The following is a 20,713-nucleotide window of genomic DNA, read 5'->3' as shown; positions in this document are numbered from 1 at the left end:
AGACATAAAAACGGAAACGACACCGCGGGTATCATGGGTATCCCAGGGAAAAAAAAAAGAAAACATCTTTCTCAGAGCCACCTGTGATGCGTCACGAAATCTTTCGAGCCCATCCTCCATGCATTCCAAGCCTGGGCAAACATCCAAGACGAAACTGTCTGCAGTTTACAGAGGCTAGCGTGTGAACGTCCAACAACAACAACAAAAAACGATTTTCTCTGAAGTACTGCGTCAAAGGACTATTGACAATGCGATGTGTGTGATGTTTGTGTGCTAACGGCTTGCAAAATGTTAATTGGTTTGCGGACATCGTGACAGATCTTTCAAAACATAGAAGTGTGTTACAATATAGAAGCTCAATGTGAACTCGGCAGACAGCCAGATCATATTCTGAATTCAATACAGAAGAACTGCGCAGTTTTTGTCGCGCATTTTTTGGTATCACTCTTCCACAAATCAACTGATACCAGCGCCTTACTTGTCTGGAAAAGTACCAACATAGTCCCGGCACATAAAAGTGGCACAAAACAAAAATTATTACCTACAACTGCTTTCCCTTACAAGTGTCATCAGTAAATCGTTGGAACATGTCATATACACGAATTTAAACACTCACCTCCAGTACAACGACTTTTTTTGCCAAACGTAACTTGGCTTCAGAAAGCGATTTCCTTGCGAAACGTGCTTCATACAGTTTGTTCCCAAACTTTGTTTCCCAACTAACTGTGGATACCAGGTTGACTGTGTATTTTTAGGTTCTCAAAAAGTTTTAGACTCGGTCGCACACGGTTTGTTGTTGCTGATGTTGTCTCCCCTAAAAATTCCACCTGCCCTAGAGATATGGCTCAAAGCAAACCTTGGCGGAAGAAAGCAACGTCTTAATCTTGAAGGTGTGTATTCATAAGATACTTGAGTACTATCGGGTGTCCAGCGACGATCAGTTTTGGGTTGTCCTCTTTTCCTAATATTTATCAATGATATAGTTGACAAGGTTTTAGTAGGGTGAGGTTGTACGCTGACGACTGTTGCATTTATCGTGATGCAGAGTGACCTAAACAATGTCCTAACAGGTTGCAATGCGTGGCACATGACATTAAAATTCTCCAAATTTAATGTTCTCCAATTTACAAAAAGAAACCCTTTATTTACCTTGCACAATCTCGGAGACCGAAACACACAGTTTGTTAAGAAATACAATCATTTAGGTGTAGTCCTTATTAACAACTTTCCCAGAACAACCGCGCGAAGTATATCACTGCTAAAGCCAGCTATGTGTCAATTTTTTTAAAACAAAACTTCAAGCAGGCACTCGCTAAATTAAAGAAAACGTTTGCCTGACAAATGTGCGTCCCATCTTAGAATATGGTTGTGCGACTTGGGATCCTGACACAAAAATACTTATTAGCTAACATTTAAGAATTCAGACCTGCGGCACGGTTCGCGTACGCAAACAATGACTTTACTAAAAGCTCATCTCAGAAGGCGAAAATGTCGGGTAGCGCCCCTGACAAGTCAGACGGAAGTATCTACGGCCGACGCTGTTTCACAATACCTTTATGAAGCGACAGGTTTGGCAAAAATAACTATATGAAAGTTTACAGCTGCGTATCCTCCCGTTTAGATCATTCTTTTAAAGTTGAAGAGTACCAGTGCCGTGTAAGTATATTCAAAAGCTCATATTTCCTAAAAGAGCGCATGATTGGAATAAATTGGCAGAAGAGGTTGTCTCAGCCTCGCTATCGTCTTCTGAAAATACTTTGTCGTACTTACTGTTGCGTCACCTTTTTTTTTGGCGGCCCTCTTTCAGTGTTGTACCCGAGTAATCTTGGGGAGGAATCGGCCTTTTTACTTTTTTTTATACATGGCGCTGTCTGTACAAAAATGTCATTGTTTTTCCATACCACGTGCTATGTGCTATCATGTTGTGTGCGCTACCATGGGCTATCCGTATGAAAATATTTATTTTACCACGCCTTACTGTGTCTGGACAATCTTATAGCATTCGCTTTTTTTTAAGACTAGAATGTGTCGTTGTCTGTTTTTTTTGCGCTTTTTTTATAGTGTGCCACCTGCATGACAATGTAAATTTGCCCCTGTATCCCTTACAAAAATGCCCTCAATAAGGGCTGTAGGTATCAGAATAAAATTTTTAACCGTGAATTCAGTCGGGCAAATTCTGAGCCAACTTGTTAAGGCTATAGTTCCTGAGAAATTTTTAACAACCCTTCCTGTCTAAGTATATTAATTTTGACCGACTAAAAGTTACTCGAAGATTTTAATGATGATGATGAATTTTACCTGCCAGAAAATAGCTTTGCCCAAACAGCGCCATGGCACGAGGTCTTTTGTCGCCACCTAGCAAGATGGGGGTCCAAGACTCATTGTCCAGGCATTTCACCCTCAAGAAGCCTATCACCAGGCAAGGGAAAAGCTTGTACCCATTTATCACCAGTGGCTACCGGGTGGAACTGGGAATGGAACCTCAAACCAATCGCATGCGAGGGGGATGCTCGCTAACACCTTTAGGCCACCGCTACGGTACTCCAGAGCATTACTGAGGCAATTGTTTTCTCCCATCGTTTCATAATTTGAGGACATGGAAGAAAAATCAACATATACCCATAAGCTCTTTACACTATCCGCTTCAAAATTTCATTCGTTGTTGGATTAAGGAATGTTTGTACCAAAATTCTGATTACCGCATGCCTTTATCGGTTACTAGATTTCTGTCTTTTATAACCTGTGGAAGTTCGCAATCACAATCCCTCACTTAAAACGGAGAGAATATTTTATAGAAGCGCACATTTTAACACACTTCCACTAGTCTACCAGAAAACGCAGCCATGTCCGTCCATAGCACCGCACATTGCCTAGTGAAAATTTTCACGCTTACTTTGCAACGTTGGAAGAGTGACCCTATAAACAGCTATTTAGAAAAAGTATAGATTTCTTTACCTTTCCAGCTTTCTTTTGCTGAGTTATAAGCCTTTGTCTAGTGCTCTAAAATTGATAAGCCATCGTTGGTTCTATACATATCTCGAAAATCAACGTCTTTCTCTGAGACAGCGTTGAAAAGCTGTGCCACAGACTTGCTGCCCCCTGGGAACAAGGGATACGATGTCAGAAAAGAAAGGACAGTAATGAAATGTAAAAAAAAACAAGTTCTCTTTTAAGCGCGCTCAGTACGCTCCCAACATGATGTACGAAAATAAATAAAAAATGACGCTCCCCTAATGCATGAAAAAGTGACCATGCACATATCCGGCATTTCAGCTTCCGCAACCAAACTGGCGCTTTTGCTGCGACCGCTGTTTTGTCTAGATGCTGACAAATTCTGAAATCTGAGTAGGGCCGGGTAACCTCAATTTGATTCAAGACTATAATAATCGAATCTCAGCACAAACTTTCCTCATCCGGGTAAAATATTAGATGCTGCACCTTATGGAACCGCACAGCCACTTTAATAGTGTTGTCAGAGAAAGGAATCAACATCATGAATAGCAGTAGTAGTATTACGCTGTCAACAGCAATAGTAGGCTGGTGACGCAAAATGCGTAATGGCATGTGATACAATGGACAAGAAAGGTAGTCAATAAAGAAAAAAAATGACACGGACATTACAAACAAGATGGCCAAACTGCGTCATCACGAACCAAGCACTGAACTTCATAGCCTATCTTCCGCGAAATTGCAGCTTTCAAAACAAGCATCACCGGCATTAAGAGATGAACCGCACACTTTAAGTTGGGAATGCTAACAAGAATACCTCACAAACGAGAAGAAATTGCGAGGCAACTCTACTACCGCCGCATTTCTCCCACAGCCGTCAAAATGTCAGTTTCAGCGAACCATCTCAAGCTAGGTAAAAACCACTTCACAAGCTCCCCCCCCCCCCCCCATTATGAGGAATCAATGCACAGTATTCACATTTTACGAATGTGGGAAATCAGGGAATATTGCGTCATACTGATTGCAAAACGCCATTGCGAGACATCGCTTGCAGAGGGCACAACTCGCGAACCGTGGATAGCAGTACACAGTTCGATGACCTCCAAAAGCGAATGTAATAGGCGCGTGAGCAAGGAGGGAAGATTTTTTTTCAGCGGTCCCTAAAAAAGTCACCAGAGGGATTTCACCAACGTCTTTGTGGGAGTCTTAACCGTGAATGGCAGCCATAACCAGTCATTACCACAGATGACCAATTTGATGCGTAAATCCCCGGGGTAAAAGTCCGTTTTCACAAAGTTCACTTATACAGTGTGAAGGAATGAGCGCGAAGAACCATTTAGAAGACATTTATCCGGCTCCTTTTTGAGAACGCAGACGAAGACGACCAAGTCTAATGAATAGTACATGTTAATCATATTTACATAGAGCGAAAAGGAAGGACCAAATATTTACGTCGTAAGTTCGAGAGGGCATAAGAAACGGTCAGCATTGCCGTCTTACTTGTCATAAAGCCGCAAGAACAAGTGTGAGATGGTCGACAAGTGTCACAAACAAATAAGTATAACTTGAGACTCTTAGCAAGAGGGAAACCAAGGGTTATATACTAGCACATCACCCAGCGGTCGACTGTTGCATAGCATTCGCACAGTCTACACTGCTGGGAACGCGTGGGTAAGCACTGCACTGAAAGGCGGCGGCAAAATCGGGGCATATCTTCATAGCCGCGTTCACTGCTTTCGCTGCCCCATTGTCGGTAGTGCACAGGAAATAGGCAAACCGCAGGTAGAAGAACTGGGCGTTGGACATCCGGTATAGGCTCCAAGCTGTCTTTCCTTTGTGCCAGTCGGCTGCAGCAGGGCCTGTGAATGACAAGGCGGGCAACGCCCCCACTGCATCCAGTGCAATCTGCACGCTCATGGCAGTTACGAAGGCGGCTGACACTTCGAACGGTTGCAACCCCGGCACGGAGCTCACGAGGCAGTCGCTGTAAGGAAGCGCCAAGTATGAGTGAATACATACACCGGTGAATACATCGGCTCGTTAGTACAGTATATAAGCAAAAAAAAAAAAACTTCTAAAAGTTAACCTTGCAAGCGGTGTGAATATTGTCTTTCTTGGTTCTCACTTGCTGGTTAGTCGTTACTCGCGCAGGATCCACGCAATCACTTTAATAAAAGACCGGTTATCTGCCTTGGGTAATACAGGGTGTTTGAACTAGGACTTTACAACGCAACAAAGTGTATGATTCAACACGGAGTGCTAAAGTCGTGATTCAAAGCATAAAATGTTGGCCTGCAAGCTGATGCTCTCAGTTAAGATGCCATTTAACGGTTACAATGTTGTACGACTTGCACATGGCAGCCTAAACTGGTTTGGTTGAGGATAACACGGAATATACTACAGTATATCGGCTATTATCTCCGTTAGTCTTGTTAAAACATAATTCTCCGCGCAAAAACGAGAAGAAAATGTGTTGTTGATTACATCATGCGCCAGGTGTAGAAAAGGGTGCCAGTGATGATCATCTCAGTGGTACCCCAGGAAAATTCCTCGGAGCCCATGGTGAACGGTGTCTCTAGCTAGATAAGCAATAAAATTATCATCTTTAGACTGTGCTAGCTAGTCTAGCGATATATCGATAAAATGTAGAAAGCTATAAAATAAAAGACGAGCGAGCGGACACTAGACCAGGGCGCGAAGGTCGATGTTAAAAGACTGATTCACTGTAAGGATGGAAGCTTACTCTCCCCCTGATCTCGCATTGCTCCGCAAAAGAGGTATTCATCGCTAGACACTATTCAAATTACCTGTAACGCAATATGGCCTGATGTGTCAGCGGAGACCAGGTATCTTCGTTGGTAACTTTGAGCAGCATAGTAGCTGCCATTCGGGTGCCTACAACAGGTACGTCAGCAAGCATCGGGTCGGTGGTGTTGGCGCTTAGTAAGCCGAACATCGGAGCTGGCACATAGAGGGCAGTGTCGTTCACGAACAGCATTTCACTCCTCACTTCGTTCTGGAGGTCATCTCTGATTACGATCATGCCTTGCCGCGACTTTTGCGTTCTTAGGTCGAATTCGAAGCTGAGCGCTTGGAAGTAGTTCCGGGCGAATCCTTCAGTGGACAGGTTGGGAGTGACAACGTCCCGAAGGGTGAGGTCGATGGGCAGCAGGAGAGACATATTTGCGACCATAGCATCGAACTTTCCGACGTCACTTCCGGCCGCCATGATCTCGCGAAGCGGAGCATATCTGGCGAATGAGCGCCGGGTTGCCTCAAAAATGTTTCTGAGCTGGACATTTTTCTTTTCACTTGTGAGGGCCGCGACGTACGTTATGCGCCACAGTTCTTCTAGCGCGTATCCATGAGAGCTGCAGAACATGGCGGAACGTGCTGAGGGATGACTGCGCTTGCGCGACATGCCAATATGGTTAAACGCATCAAGCGTGACTATCGTCATCATGTGACACAATGACAACGGCTGGTTGGCTGTGCTCCACAGGAGCCGTATTTCTTTGAGGGTGACCTCCTTGGAGCGTGCGTAAATGGGCTTTGTTTCGTCGAAATCCATGGAAAACTCCTGCAGGATGGCTTTCAGCTGCGCAATACCTAGGCCATTGAAGGCGTCGCGAAACTCCTCCAGCGTCACCTGAACGGTGGTACGCCCATATGACCGGCCCTGGAGGCGCCTCTCCCATTCTGAAAGGTGCTGAAGGGTGTAGTTGGTGTCGAAATAAGCATTGACCTTCCAGAGGAGCATCTCGACACAAGTTTCAGAGCATTGAAGGATGTAAGACCTCATGCGCATGTAGTTCCTTGCCAAAGTGATGGACCCAGGTTTGTACGCTATATCAATGAAGAAGCCCAATCGGTAGCGGTGCTGTACATTAAGGGCGAAGCGGAGCAAGTAGGCGGAACTGGTATAAGTCTTGAAGTTTGACACTTCGAGAAGAGCGGCAGCGATGTCCTTGAGGAGCAGTTATTGTTGCCATACCTCCCTCACGCAGGATGTGTACAAGTGGTGGAGAGTAGCTGCCGCTGGTGAAGCGTACAGGCTTGTACCCTTCGCTATATTTCCGCCGATGCTTACCTGCGAGGATCAGAACACCAAAGAGAAATACAGGCTTTTTTTTGAGGCACTGATCTGATCTCAACCAGAAATAAACCGGGCTGAAACAGTGGTGGAATACTTGTGCGTTGCAGTCAAATACATTTACGTTTCAGAACTTACTTCTTTAATACATTCGTTAAGGTTCATCGCGCATGAGTAGAGCAAAGAAAAGTTAAATTTCACGGCTTCTTAAGGCCTACTTTGAGCACTTTAATTAGGTTTTTATGTATCTTGAGAAGGTATCTTGAGAAACTACTCAGGGAAATTGTTCTCGTTTCTCTATTAAGAACCATAAGCTGGCAGCAGGCTAGGATGAAACTAAAATCACTTGAATTTATTCAATAATGCAAGAGATGCGTACAAGGCATCTAAACAGAACACAGGAGCAGGACGCTCCTTAGAGCTGCGTGCGTTGTTGCACGTGTATTGGCCTATAGGCATGCCAATGTAAGAAAAGGAAAATGAGGTTGGTTTATTGGGGTTTAACGTTCCAAAGCGACTAAGGCTATGAAGGACGCTGTAGTGAAGGGGTCCGGAAATTTCGACCACCTAGGGTGGTCCTAGGGCGCACTGACATCGCACAGTACATGCGCCTCAAGAATTTTGCCTCCATCGAAATTCGACCGCTGTGGCCGGAATCGAACTTGCGTCTTTCGGGTGAGCAGCCGAGAGACATAACCACTGAGCCACCTCTCAATCAAATACAAAGCGTCAAATGTGTCGTCATCACCTCTAAAATCAATATCGCCGCGCAGCAAAGCACAGTAAAATCCGGGCTGTTTATGCAAAAGTTCCTGAGTTACTGCTCATACATTAGACACATTTAGTTGGGCGCACGTATTAAGATAGTGTACATAGCGCGCGCTGGGCCACTTACGCTGTAAATGACATAACGACGAGACTTTATTGCCACACTGTAGCGTCCTTTCTGTGAACGCACAGATTGGCGCGACATGTGGTGACAACAAGTCGACCCTTTTTACCGCTGGGCTGTAGAAACTTTTTCGACAATAATTAATCGAAATGGTAAGTGCATTACCAGGCAGTGTTTTTTCAATGCGAAAAGTTATAAAAGACAATGAAAATGGAAAAAGTGGCAGAAAGCTGCAGAACTGCTTCATCGGATGTCGCTTCCATATGACAACGTAAACAGTTCTACTGTATTCACTTTTAACACAAGGACCAGCTGTGATTCCTACGTTGACGTATGTGTGAGAACGTGCGAATTTTACCTGACTGGCTCACTTTAAATCGAACGCCACTATTTAAAGCAGGCTTTTGTGCCGAAGAATGCAGCGGCGACACAGTGTTTGGTCCGAAGCAATCGAGCAGGGAGCTTCCATGTTGTTGACGCAGCTGGTGACGCGCCCGTCTTGGTGGCCGCAGCGTAGGCAACCGATGTTTGCATCTTGCGTACGCACGCAGCACTGTGAGGTGCGCAGTGTTCTGTGGGTACGCTTCCGTTAGCCGTAGTATCACTGCGCCCTTACGATTTCTTTAAGACTGTCCATACACTGTCTATAGACGTATGTCTATAAATTCTATAAATTCTATAGACTCTTTATAGACATATCCTAGAAAACAGTCTATAGGCAACACAAATGCTATAGAAAGTCTATAGACAATCTATGCATTCACGGCCATACACTTTTATAGACAGTCCATAGTACATTAAAAGACAAAAAGAAACATCTATAGGATGGCAATAGTGTCTATAAGTCTATAGACTGTCTATATACCATTTTTATAAATGCGTTCGCCCAACTGAATGTGTTTATTGATATTTTTCCCTGGATTCCCAATTGTCAAACGACATACATCTCGGTGCTCGGCAACACGCAGTAAGTGCCATGTATGTCATGGCAGTTTTTCACTTATTAATTATGCGGTCGCGCTGCCGTTCTATGAGGTATCTGTGGTCCTGCCAGACGTACATGTATTCCTTGAAAAACAAGAATTGGACAACAGAGATCGCGCTTGCATGAATGGATGTAACCGATCCCGTTGTTACGTGCCCGACACCCTGTTTCATCTCGTAGCAGTCACTCCTACCCAGTGAGTATTTTCTGCTCTCGTGATGTCCCCCCCTTTGATGCGCGAGTTTTTCGGCCATAGTACGTTTTCTTCCCGGTGAGCCTCCTAATGCTCTCGCACTAAAGAAACAAAAGACGTCAGGCTTCACCACAAGCAAGAGAAATGAAATCCTGCACCACAAAGCGCTTTTGACACAGAACGTACGCCACACATTTTGTCGATGCGCTACATTTTATCTTATCCAACTGGCACCATCTACTCTTGCTACACACTATAGACGAGAAAACGTGTTCCCCTTTCGTTTTCTTATTCTGGAGCGGGGATAATTGCTATCGCAAAGTCTTTACAGGTTTAGAGATATCTTCCAAAAGATAGATTTAGATTTATTCGGGTTTAACGTTCCAAAGTGACTCGGGCTATGAGGGACGCCGTAGTGAAGTGCTCCTGAAATTTCGAAGTGTGGTTATCAAAGCCTTGCAACTTGCAGTCATTGTCTTTATCAATTCGCTTGCCAGAACTGGGGTTCGCACACCGAGTCCTGGAGGTGTTACGTTCTCCTTTTAATGGGAGGAAAATAATTCAGAAGAAGCGATGGCAATGAAGGTTTCGTGCACAGAGGGAACTCAGTACTTCCTTCGGTAATCAGTTTTCTAAAAAAAAGAGCCTGCTGGAAGTAACTACTAAGACATCATAACATTTCAGGAAGTTTCTGCTAGCTTGGCCAAGCAGAACAGAATGAGGGTGTCTTCTGAATTTTCCACCGGATTGTTTCAAAGCAACGAAAAAAATGGCGCACTTTAGATGAAGTCGTCAGACGCTGAAAATCACCTCCTATGCGGACACTGGTTAGAAATGTCGCGAAAAATTTCTCATGGGGGCCGCCACGGCATTAATAAAAAGCCTTCGATTTACACATGCTTCGCTCTTCCGCCATACACCGGAGCCCTTAAAGATCACCTTACGACCAAAGCTTTTAAAAGGTGAGGATTTGAGTTTTGTTCACCCAGCCTACAATGGGGCCTGAAACTTTTACAGCCAGGCTATCTGTGGCAAATTAAGGTTGGCTCAGAATCGCAGTGCTTAAACATTCTGAGAGGTTCTGAATACTGCAATCCTCGTTTTGTCAGGGTCACGTGAGAAGATGGTATCGCTTTGTGCCATTATTACGATTCCCCTACAAAGCTCAAGCGTGCTTTTACTACGCACGCACAAAAGGTCCGTGCTCCTCAAAAGAGTATTACTGCATGTCTAAACTTCACGAAGACATGATAGGAGAAAAAGTGGCAGGTTTTGTTAAACCCCAGTAAACGTACGAAAGGAGCGCACCCTAAAGCTCTACCTCCAGGCCTTAAGTGGATAAATGCCCATATATGCAGAATTGGTCATTATCTACTTAATATTCACAGACCGCGGCGATTCCCCGTACAACTGCCAGCGCAGTGGCGCAGCTGTTAAGCGATGCGCCTCTACACTGGCAGGTGGCTGTTCCTATGACAGCGACCGGTTGGGGTTGTGCGACTCATGTTGCTCTTCCCAAGCAACCTCTCCCGACCAATCATTAATTTAACTCTCGCCTGCCTCCCATTGGCCACAGCTGGCGCGACGTTCCTCCAAAACTTACCCAACTTCCTGTCATAGACTCGTCCAAATTACCCAAGCTTACCCGAGTTACTCAGGTAAGTTCGGGTTAGTCCGGAGCACAAGACAAGAAAAGCTTGTTGCAAGGCGTTTGGACAAGACAGTGCACAAGGCACGTTTGCTGCTCGGGGTTGCTACGTCTGGAATAGCGCTTTCGCACTAACAAGCAAAGGGAGGGACTCCTAGCGGAGCAATGATCCGAAGAGAACTTGCCAACGAGCTTGGCGGCACACCTCTAGAAGTGATCATTCTCAATGTCGGCTGAACCTTTAAGTTCGAATGGCGGCGCAAAAGCCACGGGTGCCTTAAGTAAATTTTTATACTACAGCGAGAAAGTAGCCGTAACGCCTTTCATACGAAGCTGCCAGCGCTCCGGACGGCATCACGACCTCCTTCTGTCAGCGCTGCCGTAGCATGAGAACGGTGCTCACCATGATGTCCGCGGCGGCGTTTTCTGTCACGATGCCTTCGTTGATGGCGTTCTTGCAGACGTGTCCGTATAAGTCCGCGCACGGCGCAATGTTCCTGTCTATGAGGAAGAACAGCTGGGCGGCTTCTTGAGGACAGCAGAAGCGATTCTGGGTGGCGTTCCCTTTGCCAGGTCTCGGTGGCACGAAGAAAAGTATCCAGACCAGTACGCAGGCGACCGCGCTCCCAAAAAGCACGCCGGACACAACGGCAATAGGCTGCGCCCCTTTTCTTCGTTGCGGTGTGGGAGAAACAAGGAGGTCACCAGCAACGGGAGACAACAACGCTTCATGGGCCGGCCTCAGAGCAGTCATCTTCTTCTTAGTTCATATCACGTGCAGGCCTCACGCGGCAACCCGTGATAACCCCTGGAAACACGTGGCAACCCGTGGCAACTTGCGCCAGAAATTTGGTCGTGGTAGTAGATATTTTGAAAAACAACATACGCCCAGTTCAAGCAGATGGAGTAAAAAGAAATTTAAATCTCACAGAATTATTATCGGAAGGCTGAAGAGGACAGGCAGCATAACAGCCACCCTATGCTGCGAAGCAACTTTCTATGATTCAATCGAAACAAACATTCTGAAAGAAACGATTTTGCACTCTATAGTTTTCTTTTATTTCTCGTGGCAACACGGTCCCAGTCTACCAAAAAGTTTTAAACCCGGGGACTTTCTTGAATAAGCTGCCATGCCACATGACATCAAGAAGAGAAGGAATCGCCACCATTTACGATATCTCCCGTTTCAGGAGAAGGCGCTCCAAGACGCTGGAGGATTGTGTAGCTTTGGCGTTATGAGAGAATCATGCTCAGAGTCCTTGTCCCGTTCGTTTTTGTCCTAATGTAGTTTTAAGGCTTTCGCTCGAAAAGCCTCGTTAAACCCATTTAAATTTTCACGCACTTCGTTCCTTAAAGCCAAAAAATATCGCAGGTCATTCGCTGGCCTTCTCAAAGCAGGTTGCTGTTTTGTCTAGAAAAAAACTTGTGTCCTGAAAAAAAAAAAAAACTTATTTATTGGTCTCACTCGAGCGTAGTAACTGCAGTGGTGACAAAGAATTCCCGCCGGCGTAGTTTTCTTTCGAGTTAGAGTGCACTCATCATACCAATGAACTCTCCATAGATGAAAAGAAAGGAAATTTTCATGGCGTCACAAGGAATTTTAATTATTATTTCAGGATGTTAACTTGTAACATGAGTAAAACATTTCTCAGGTGATACTTAGTGCATCGTTTGAATGCGTTAGGAGCCAAACGTTCGTGATATCTGAGGTTGCATACTTTGGTTAGTTCTATCCGAGGTTAACACGAAACGTCGTTATATCCGATGAGGCATAATACGGTTCGTTATACCTGAGGTAGTATATACAGTTCCTTTTATCTGCGGTAGTGCAACAAGTTGGTTCATAGGTGATGGGCAGGTGGTTGAACTACCACTGGCTACTGACAGGTGGCAGTCGCCATTTACGCGTTCACAGACCCTCCTAATACAAACGCACGAAAACTTTGAAGCAACAAGATTCTCTTTAGTATTCCTCAACAGCATGTAAAAAGAGTGCGACGTGCGGTAGCACTCTAAGGTCTTTCCTTCGACATCACATCGGACGGGAAAATTTCGCGCGCATTGTCCATCAAAGGACAACGCCGTACTCTTTTAAGATCTGGTGTTTCTTGACCACGACCGCAGACGATCAATTCAGAACGGTGACTGACTCTGCATAGGTCGCTGCGATTTTGTCGTTCGTGAACTGCTTGCTGTGGGGCGGAAAAGAATTAGGATGCGTTCCGCTCAACCGTAGTCTGTCGCCCGCCGGCTATCGCTGCCGGCAGGGAATGCACGTATATTGTCGAGAAACATGTCTGCCGGCTGTTGGAAGGTTTTTCTCGAGAAAACACATGTGTACTGTACAAATTTAGTTGCAGATCTCATCTGAATGGTACGGCTTCACCGTAATGAGCATGCATTGGATTGAAGAGCGGTACATTCTGGCCGCGCGTGTCAGCGTGTCAATTACTGCGTGCATGCATAATAATCCGCGCTTTGAAATTTTTCTGCTTAATGAGTCACATGCGAGGCGATGTAAGCATACGGCTCTTCTAAGATGTTTTAAGCACTTGTGGGAGAAGGCCTGATCACCAAGATTGACGCGAATCGGCAACGACCGAATCAGCAACCGGCTCGGCCACCGTGATAAATGTGTGGCCACATGTGCCCGTACAGATGCCTCGAGAAATCTGCAGGTGAGGGCTTTTATTAACCATTTGTGGGACAGTGGTACAATGAGTAATTACTCTGTAGCGTGCCATCGTGGTCCGGCAGCCGAAGACGACGACTGTCCCAGTACGCCTGCCAAGCACGCGCAGACTGGATTTTCATGGCTGCTTAACTGCAAGGCCGGCGCAGTGCTGTTCCATCCCAGCCTGGCTGAGCGCGTCCAGCCGAATATATTTGTGGAGACCTGGCGATGACTGGTGCCCACGATTCGTCTCCACAAATTTATTCGGCTGGACGCGCTCAGCCAGGCTGGGATGGAACAGCACTGCGCCGGCCTTGCAGTTAAGCAGCCGTGAAAATCCAGTCTGCGCGTGCTTGGCAGGCGTACTGGGACAGTCGTCGTCTTCGGCTGCCGGACCACGATGGCACGCTACAACTCCCTTATGACAGTGGTACACATACGTCCCACTTTTTCCATCGCCATGTTTTGAGTTGTCAGCCTAAAACCACTGCATCCATGGCTTTCACACTTCTCCTGCCACCTCTTGGGTGGGCAAAGAAGCTCTTCTGCTTTTATTTTAACAGTATTCACCTTGTGGCAGCAGTACACCTGACGTACCTGGTAACGCCGAAGACTTACATCCATCAGTCTTCGAACTGTGTCCTGTGTGTCACGAACGAGGCAGAGAATTGCTATTCTTGGGGATATCTGCCCGTTTCAGGACGGGATGACTGAAAAGGGAAGAACTTTACATTATTAAAGTCCACTAGTCTGGCGTACCACTTCGACCTATTGTCGACCTCACCAGGTCGCCGCTTTATCGGCTTTCAGGCTATGTTCACCAGGCGTTGAGCCCTCCAGCCGGTAAAACCGCGACGCATGTCGGAAATTCGTCCACGTTTGTTTCCAAGCTGCGTGGAATCTCGCTGAGTGAAGAGGAGATGAAAGGTGAAAAACGTAGCGCAAAGAGACGAGGACACAGAAAGACGGACAACACACGGCGCTAACTTCCAACAATGGTTTATTTCAGAAAGAAAGGTGGTTTTATAACGACATCACAACCAACACACCGTCAAACCATGTGCTATCAAAGCGTATCAGCCAGATATGCGAGCTCTTTCGTCATCAATGATACAGAGGGGGTACTAACACAATCATCTTTCAAAAGTGATATCCATTCCGCTTCTATGATTTCTCGTGTCAACCGGTTATTGTGCACTTTTAAAACCATACATTGTTCAAGAAGCGGTATGAAGTGACACGACCGGCAGTGGGCTGACAACCCTTTTCCACGCATATCATCTACGTCACGCCCATGCTCTCGAAGCCTATCATTCAGGCATCTGCCGGTTTGCCCTACATGGGCGTATATTCTCTTAATATTGTGTATTCCCTTAATAACGCACCTTCAGATCCGGTAACAACTTACAAGTATCTTGGCCTTCACATCACCTCTGATCTAACGTGGGCCGTTCACATCGCGCATATAATATCCAATGCTAATCGAATGCTTGGCTACTTACGACGCAATTATTCTAAAGCACCATCCTCTTTAAAATTACTCCTTTACAAAACTCTAATACGGCCCAAACTCGAATACGCCGCGTCAATTTGGGATCCCGGCCTAACAAACCTAACACAAGCTTTGGAAATGGTTCAGAATAACTCTACTCGCTTCATTCTTTCTAACTATACCAGAACAGCAAGCATCAGTGCCATGAAATCTAGCCTTAACTTACCATCCTTATCATCACGTCGCAAAATTTTTCGCCTTTCCCTTTTTCACAAGTTGTTCCATCACCCGCAGTTTCATACCGAACTTATCTCACCCCCTCAGTACGTATCATCAAGACTAGATCACATTCATAAGGTTGGCATCCCTTTCTGCAGAACAAAAACTTTTTTTGTCATTCGTACCACGCACATCGAATGAGTGGAATCACCTTCCTTCTTCGACGGCCACCATCACCGATCTTCATTTATTCAAGAATGTCATAGCTAACATTGTTTAACTAGGATGTATTTTATACTGTTATTGTTTTTTTTCTTCTTTCCCTGAACGCCTTAGCTAACAATGTATGTGTAGTAGTCATGTTTGTACTTTGCCTGTTTAATTAACTCCTGTTTGTTAAATTTTATTTTTTTTTTGTAACCACTCCCCTCTGTAATGCCGTAATGGCCCTGAGGGTATATTAAATAAATAAAAAATAAATAAATGAATTGCAGACCCACCTTCTATCTCAACAAAAGCCCTGTTCTGCAGGAGACGAACTTCGCCATTTAGCACCAAAATAACAGCAGTTTGATAAGTCTATTCACAAACCTTCGTTATTCACACTAGCAGCCCACTGGTTGCATTTCATTGGTGTAAGAAGAATCAGTAATCGATTAATTCTCTCATTACGCTAAATGAGACAGGCTAAACTATGACGTGATTGTGACGGCCGCCACCATCACGGGCCGCAAACAATCAGGCAGGCACATAACTAAATGTTTGGGGGAAAAGCTGCTCTTACAAAGCAAAACAAATCGACGGCGGCCATAGACATAAAGTGCACACGGTAGGGGTCCGAGATTGCAATTGCAATCGCCTTCTGCCGCACTCAAATCAGAGATGGCTGCGAGCTTGCACATATTGTCCGTTAAAGATTGGAAATAATCTGGAACTTATGGGAAAGTGCCACATCTGATCAAGAATTCAGGAGAGCTCCGGTTGCAATACTTCACGTAGTTAACAATGTGCTAAGGATGCGCAGGGGCCATGCTAATCTTCTCTGTATCATTCCAATTTTAGTATATGTACTTTGGAAGAGAGATCGGAAGAGGGAGGAGTGGTTGAGGGAACAAACGCTGGTTAATGACATCTTAGTTGAAATCAAGAGTAAGAAATGGGCTTGGGCAGGGCATGTAATGCGAAGGCAAGATAACCGCTGGTCCTTAAGGGTAACGGAGTGGATTCCAAGAGAAAGCAAACGTATACCAGGGGATGGCACAAAGTTAGGTGGGCGGATGAGATTAAGAAGTTTGCGGGGATACAGTGGCGGCAACAAACAAAGGACAGGGTTACTTGGAGAGACATGGGAGAGGCATTTGCCCTGCAGTGCGTGTAGTCAGGCTGATGATGATGATGATGAAGGATGCATGTCGGCGGCGATTATAAAGAGCACAGAAAAAGAAAGAAACAAAACGATCTCTTGCCGCATTGTTTGTTGCGTGATGAGTAGCACGACAGTTGCGAAACTTAGTGCGATTAATGAGGAAAGTGCAGAGGCCATAATCCGCAACGAGGAAAGAAACTGGTTTTATTTCGCTTCTGTCTAAAATTGGCATTCGATATTTCGATTTCTTCCTGTGACAGCTTCCTCAGGTGTGATGGGTAGAACTGGTTAGGTGTAGCAGCCGCCGGTGAACCGTAAAAGATACGCCTCGGATGATGATTCCTTTAACATTGACCTGTTATAAAGAAATCACGGATTCAAAGGAGCCTTTATCGCACTACTAATATCAGTTATCATTTATAGAGTCATTTATAATTTATTATTACATTTTACTGAAGGTATAAAGCACCTGCGTAGGAAAGAGAACATTTGGTTCTACTACCTCACGTGAGGAATAGTACTGTGCATGGGGAGCACTCTAAAGATGTTACATTGTTCGCTAAATAGTGATGCTTGAAGAAGAAACCATTTTCCTTTAATTTTTATAATATGTCACTCCTTAAATAAGCTAGGAATTGAAAAATTTGAAGAGAATGTTTGGAAATGACTAGCTGGTTTGTTGTTTGTTTGGTACTATCGAAAGCAGTCAGTAATCAACAGGGAAAGCAGTTAACCAAAGTAACACGGTGCCTTGCTAAGTCTCAAAAAAGCAATAAAAAATAGTTAAACAAAAAAAAGGGGGCCGCCACTAGTGAACGTTCTTTTCTGTTCTCTGTATTAAAATGATCGTAGTGCACACTTGGCAAAAAAAAAGGCAAACAAAACTTATCGTGAGCCACGAACCATATCAGCCATGAAAGAGCTTCGACGCGACGCATCCATGCTATGGCAAGAAAATAAAGAATCACAGATAAAGATAGACTGCGTTACCGTGCTTGAGCTTGACAGCAAATCACAACTTTTACTTAGCGCTTACTGTTCTTCGTGTTTATTTTCGCCCTAACATTCCGAAATGACTTTTTTTTGTACACTAGCTTTTTCCTTTACACTCACCAATCTTTATACATGCATCCAGTGCACGGAATATGATTTTTTTTTTGCCTGACGAAAAAGACCACATCAGATTTTTTTTATGAGAACAACAATAGAAGTGTGGAGAGATAACCCATATATTAAGCGCATCTCTTGTGACCAAAACAGGAAAGCACAGAGTTGAGTTAAGTGCGTATAAGGCGTGTAACCAGGGAAAACTATCAAGCTTCAAAGCAAACAAACACAAGCTAAACAACCAATCGCATAGAACTAATAACAAGTGCTAAGACATCACAGATTGAGCCAGAAGTAAACTGCACAGAAGTTTTAGAATGGTGCGATATTTTAGCGGTTCAGTTTTTTACAGGCTAGAGTTACTGCATCCGTCAACAAGTGGAGTGCACGTACGATTTTGTACCAGTGCCAAAATATATCAGAACATCAACCAAACACACAAATAAAGTGCAAATAAGCCACAATTATTACTATCGCTGCTATCATGACGAAGCAAAGAAACCTAAACGTGAACAATGATTCAAGAAGTCGTTAACCATCTCGCCCAACACATGTTCTTCCTTGAATTTTAAGCGCATTCGAAATGCACGAAACGGCAAAGCCTAAGGAGAGTATATCAGTGAGATACCCGCGAAGGCATGACAAATTACCGGGCTGGAGAAGCAATGCCGCCAATGAATATAATGATAAGCTTTCACTCTTAGCTACCTCACTCATAAATCAGAGCGACCGCGAAGAAACGTGGAGGCTAACGAAAGGAATTCAGCATAAGTTAAGGATAACGCAGCGAGCTATGGAAAGAAAAATGATAGGTGTAACGTTAAAGGGAAGGTGAAATGGTTTTTTTACACTTCGAGGTTATTCGAGAATTCGAATCTATGAAGCTTCTTGGTAATACGTGGTTTGGTTTGGTTTATGGGGTTTTAACGTCCCAAAGCGACTAAGGCTATGAGAGACGCCGTAGTGGAGGGCTCCGGAAATTTCGACCACCTGGGGTTCTTGGTAATACGTGCAAAATAGTTTTGGCGACGCAATCAGCGATTAAAACCACAACAATTTTCAGGCTTCTCCTCAATGCGCGGGAGAAGTGCGGGGAAGCTCGTGGTGACGTCATAACTGACTACATTTCTTATCTCCACTGCCTTCGTCTACATACTACCATGCGTCTTCCGATGCCGCCAAACAATGCTTCATGAGCTTCACCTTCGACGGCATTCTTTTTCATTCTTAAAACAACCGCTTCTTCGCTGGAAACTTAGCGCCGCCGTACGTGACGTCATCACTGGGGCCTCTGCCTGTCGCGGTGTACTGCAGGGAAGCCTGAACGCCGATGCCCCTTTAGTCGGCGATTACATCACCATTTCAAATCCTAGCGCAAAAAGATTTCGCATGATTTACCTGCAAGTTTCAAGCATTCGGCTCAGCTAAAATCATCGAACTCTAAAAACTCTTCAGTTGCCCTTTAAGAGACCGGAAGCGGGCAGAGTGAGCGAGGGAACAGACACGACAGAAAGAGGGTGGTCGAAAGTTAGGTGGGCGGATGAGATCAAGAAGTTTGCGGGGATACGGTGGCCCCAGCTGGCAAAGGACAGAGTTAATTGGAGAGACATGGGAGAGGCCTTTTTCCGCTATGGGTGTAGTCAGGCTGATGATGATGATGATGATGAAGCTTATACGCTAGACTCTGCGCAGACATACTCAAGGCGTCTGGCGTTTACTCTCTCTTTATGAAGGAACATAGTTTAGTAGCCTCTGAAGGGAGGTTACTGGTGCCACAGGCGGTATCGTGGCAACCTATACTGTCAGCGACATAGTAGGCTGGGAAGACATTTGGGCTCACCAAGATGTTATTGACGATGTCCTTTTTCCCGACGTGCTCGTCGATCGCGTTCTTGCAGATGTACGCGAAGAAGTCCCTGGTGGGCGCAAGGTTCCGGTCTATGACGGATAACAGCTTGGTGGCTTCTTGAGGACGGCAGAAACGATTCTGGACGGTGTTCTCTCTGGCTGGTCTCGGAGGCTCGCTGAGAACTATCCAGACGAGCGTACAGGCGGCCGCAGCCGAAAGCAGTGCGCCTCCTGTGTTGGGGCGAATTCCTCGCGCTCTTCGTCCCCGAGGTCTCTGCGCTGGAGTAGCCAGGAGTTCTCCAACAATGGGAGACATCGCTGATGACGATGATGATGATGATGATGATGTCCTCAGGCTGAATGGCACATACCCACGGCGGGGGATTTGCCAGGGTGCATAGCGGATACAAACGCAGTCATTTACAGGGAATGTAGTATATTTAAATTTAAAATTTTGGAACGCAGAGCTAGAATTTGTACAAAACAAAAAATACGGAGAAAGAAAAGTTGTGAATTCACATTCTAGCAGAGGAATCTACCAGATGAAATTATATAATCGTGAATAGAATCGAACACTGGTTTCAGGGCATATCCCTTGGCGCTTGCCCCTAAGGATAAGAGAATCGGAATAGATAGAGGAAACCCAAGCCGAGCGAGGGGGATCTCCAAGTAAATTCTACGGAGAGCAGCGAGCCGTCGGCAGGAGAAGAAAAAATGTTCTATAGACTCAATTTCGCCACAAGACTCACAAAGGTTAGATATCGAAAGCCCTGATCGGCACTTCTTCTTCTCCACATGAAAATGGCACACTTTTCATCTTCTTCTTCGTCGTCTTCTTTTATTCCACGCGCTCACCTCCCGCGTGCGGGGCAGGAATATACTATTGACAGTCGCTTGCAATACTTTTAGACCCAAGTCATTGAAACGAATGAGGGGCAGGGGATGAGGGTGACGTTTTCATGAGAAGAAACAGGTACGAATAGCATGACGCATTATGTTGTCTTAAATTCAAGGTCACAAGTACTGGAAGGCTCTCCCGCTGCGTTGCTGCTATCACCTGGCCATCATCCTTCAACGCCAACACTGAACTTTATAAGCCATCGTGAAAAAATAAAACAAAATTTTTGATTACCCCACCCCTTACGTAATACCCCGAAAGAGGCCTTTAAGGGAAATAAATTAAATGAAATAAAATGAAAGGCTGAAGAGCAGAAGGAAACTTTAGCGGATGGCGTTACGAGAGACCT

General features: G+C 45.1%; 2 protein-coding genes and 1 pseudogene across 2 annotated transcripts in view; all 3 read right to left on the bottom strand.

Annotated features, from left to right (window-relative positions):
• The window catches only part of LOC149358280 (glutamate receptor ionotropic, kainate 3-like), a 387,223-nt gene that overhangs the window by 166,954 nt on the left and 199,556 nt on the right, over positions 1 to 20,713 (bottom strand). The window lies entirely within an intron of this gene.
• LOC149358281 (uncharacterized) lies at positions 4,508 to 19,782 on the bottom strand. The gene is made up of 4 exons (XM_089575272.1): positions 19,459 to 19,782; positions 11,164 to 11,520; positions 5,757 to 6,916; positions 4,508 to 4,933 (listed from the first exon to the last, which is right to left on the bottom strand). Exons 1-4 carry the CDS (start codon positions 19,780 to 19,782, stop codon positions 4,561 to 4,563), a joined length of 2,214 nt encoding a protein of 737 aa, XP_089431398.1. The 3' UTR covers positions 4,508 to 4,560.
• Positions 16,163 to 16,231, bottom strand: LOC149358282 (U6 spliceosomal RNA; annotated as a pseudogene).

This window comes from Amblyomma mixtum, chromosome 2, assembly GCF_055824585.1.
Source record: "Amblyomma mixtum isolate Tamu chromosome 2, ASM5582458v1, whole genome shotgun sequence".
Classification (NCBI taxonomy): Eukaryota; Metazoa; Arthropoda; class Arachnida; order Ixodida; family Ixodidae; genus Amblyomma; species Amblyomma mixtum.
Note: the sequence above shows the minus strand (reverse complement) of the source record. Positions and strands in the feature narration are given on the sequence as shown.

Excerpts from the sequence above, each read along its gene's own strand:
- LOC149358281 (XM_089575272.1), bottom strand. The coding sequence starts at position 19,782 with ATGTCTCCCATTGTTGGAGAACTCCTGGCTACTCCAGCGCAGAGACCT. Across the intron at positions 6,917-11,163 it reads ACGCCGCCGCGGACATCATG|GACATCGCTGCCGCTCTTCT; the intron begins GTGAGCACCGTT and ends CTGCTCCTCAAG. Across the intron at positions 4,934-5,756 it reads CAGGCCATATTGCGTTACAG|CGACTGCCTCGTGAGCTCCG; the intron begins GTAATTTGAATA and ends GCTTCCTTACAG.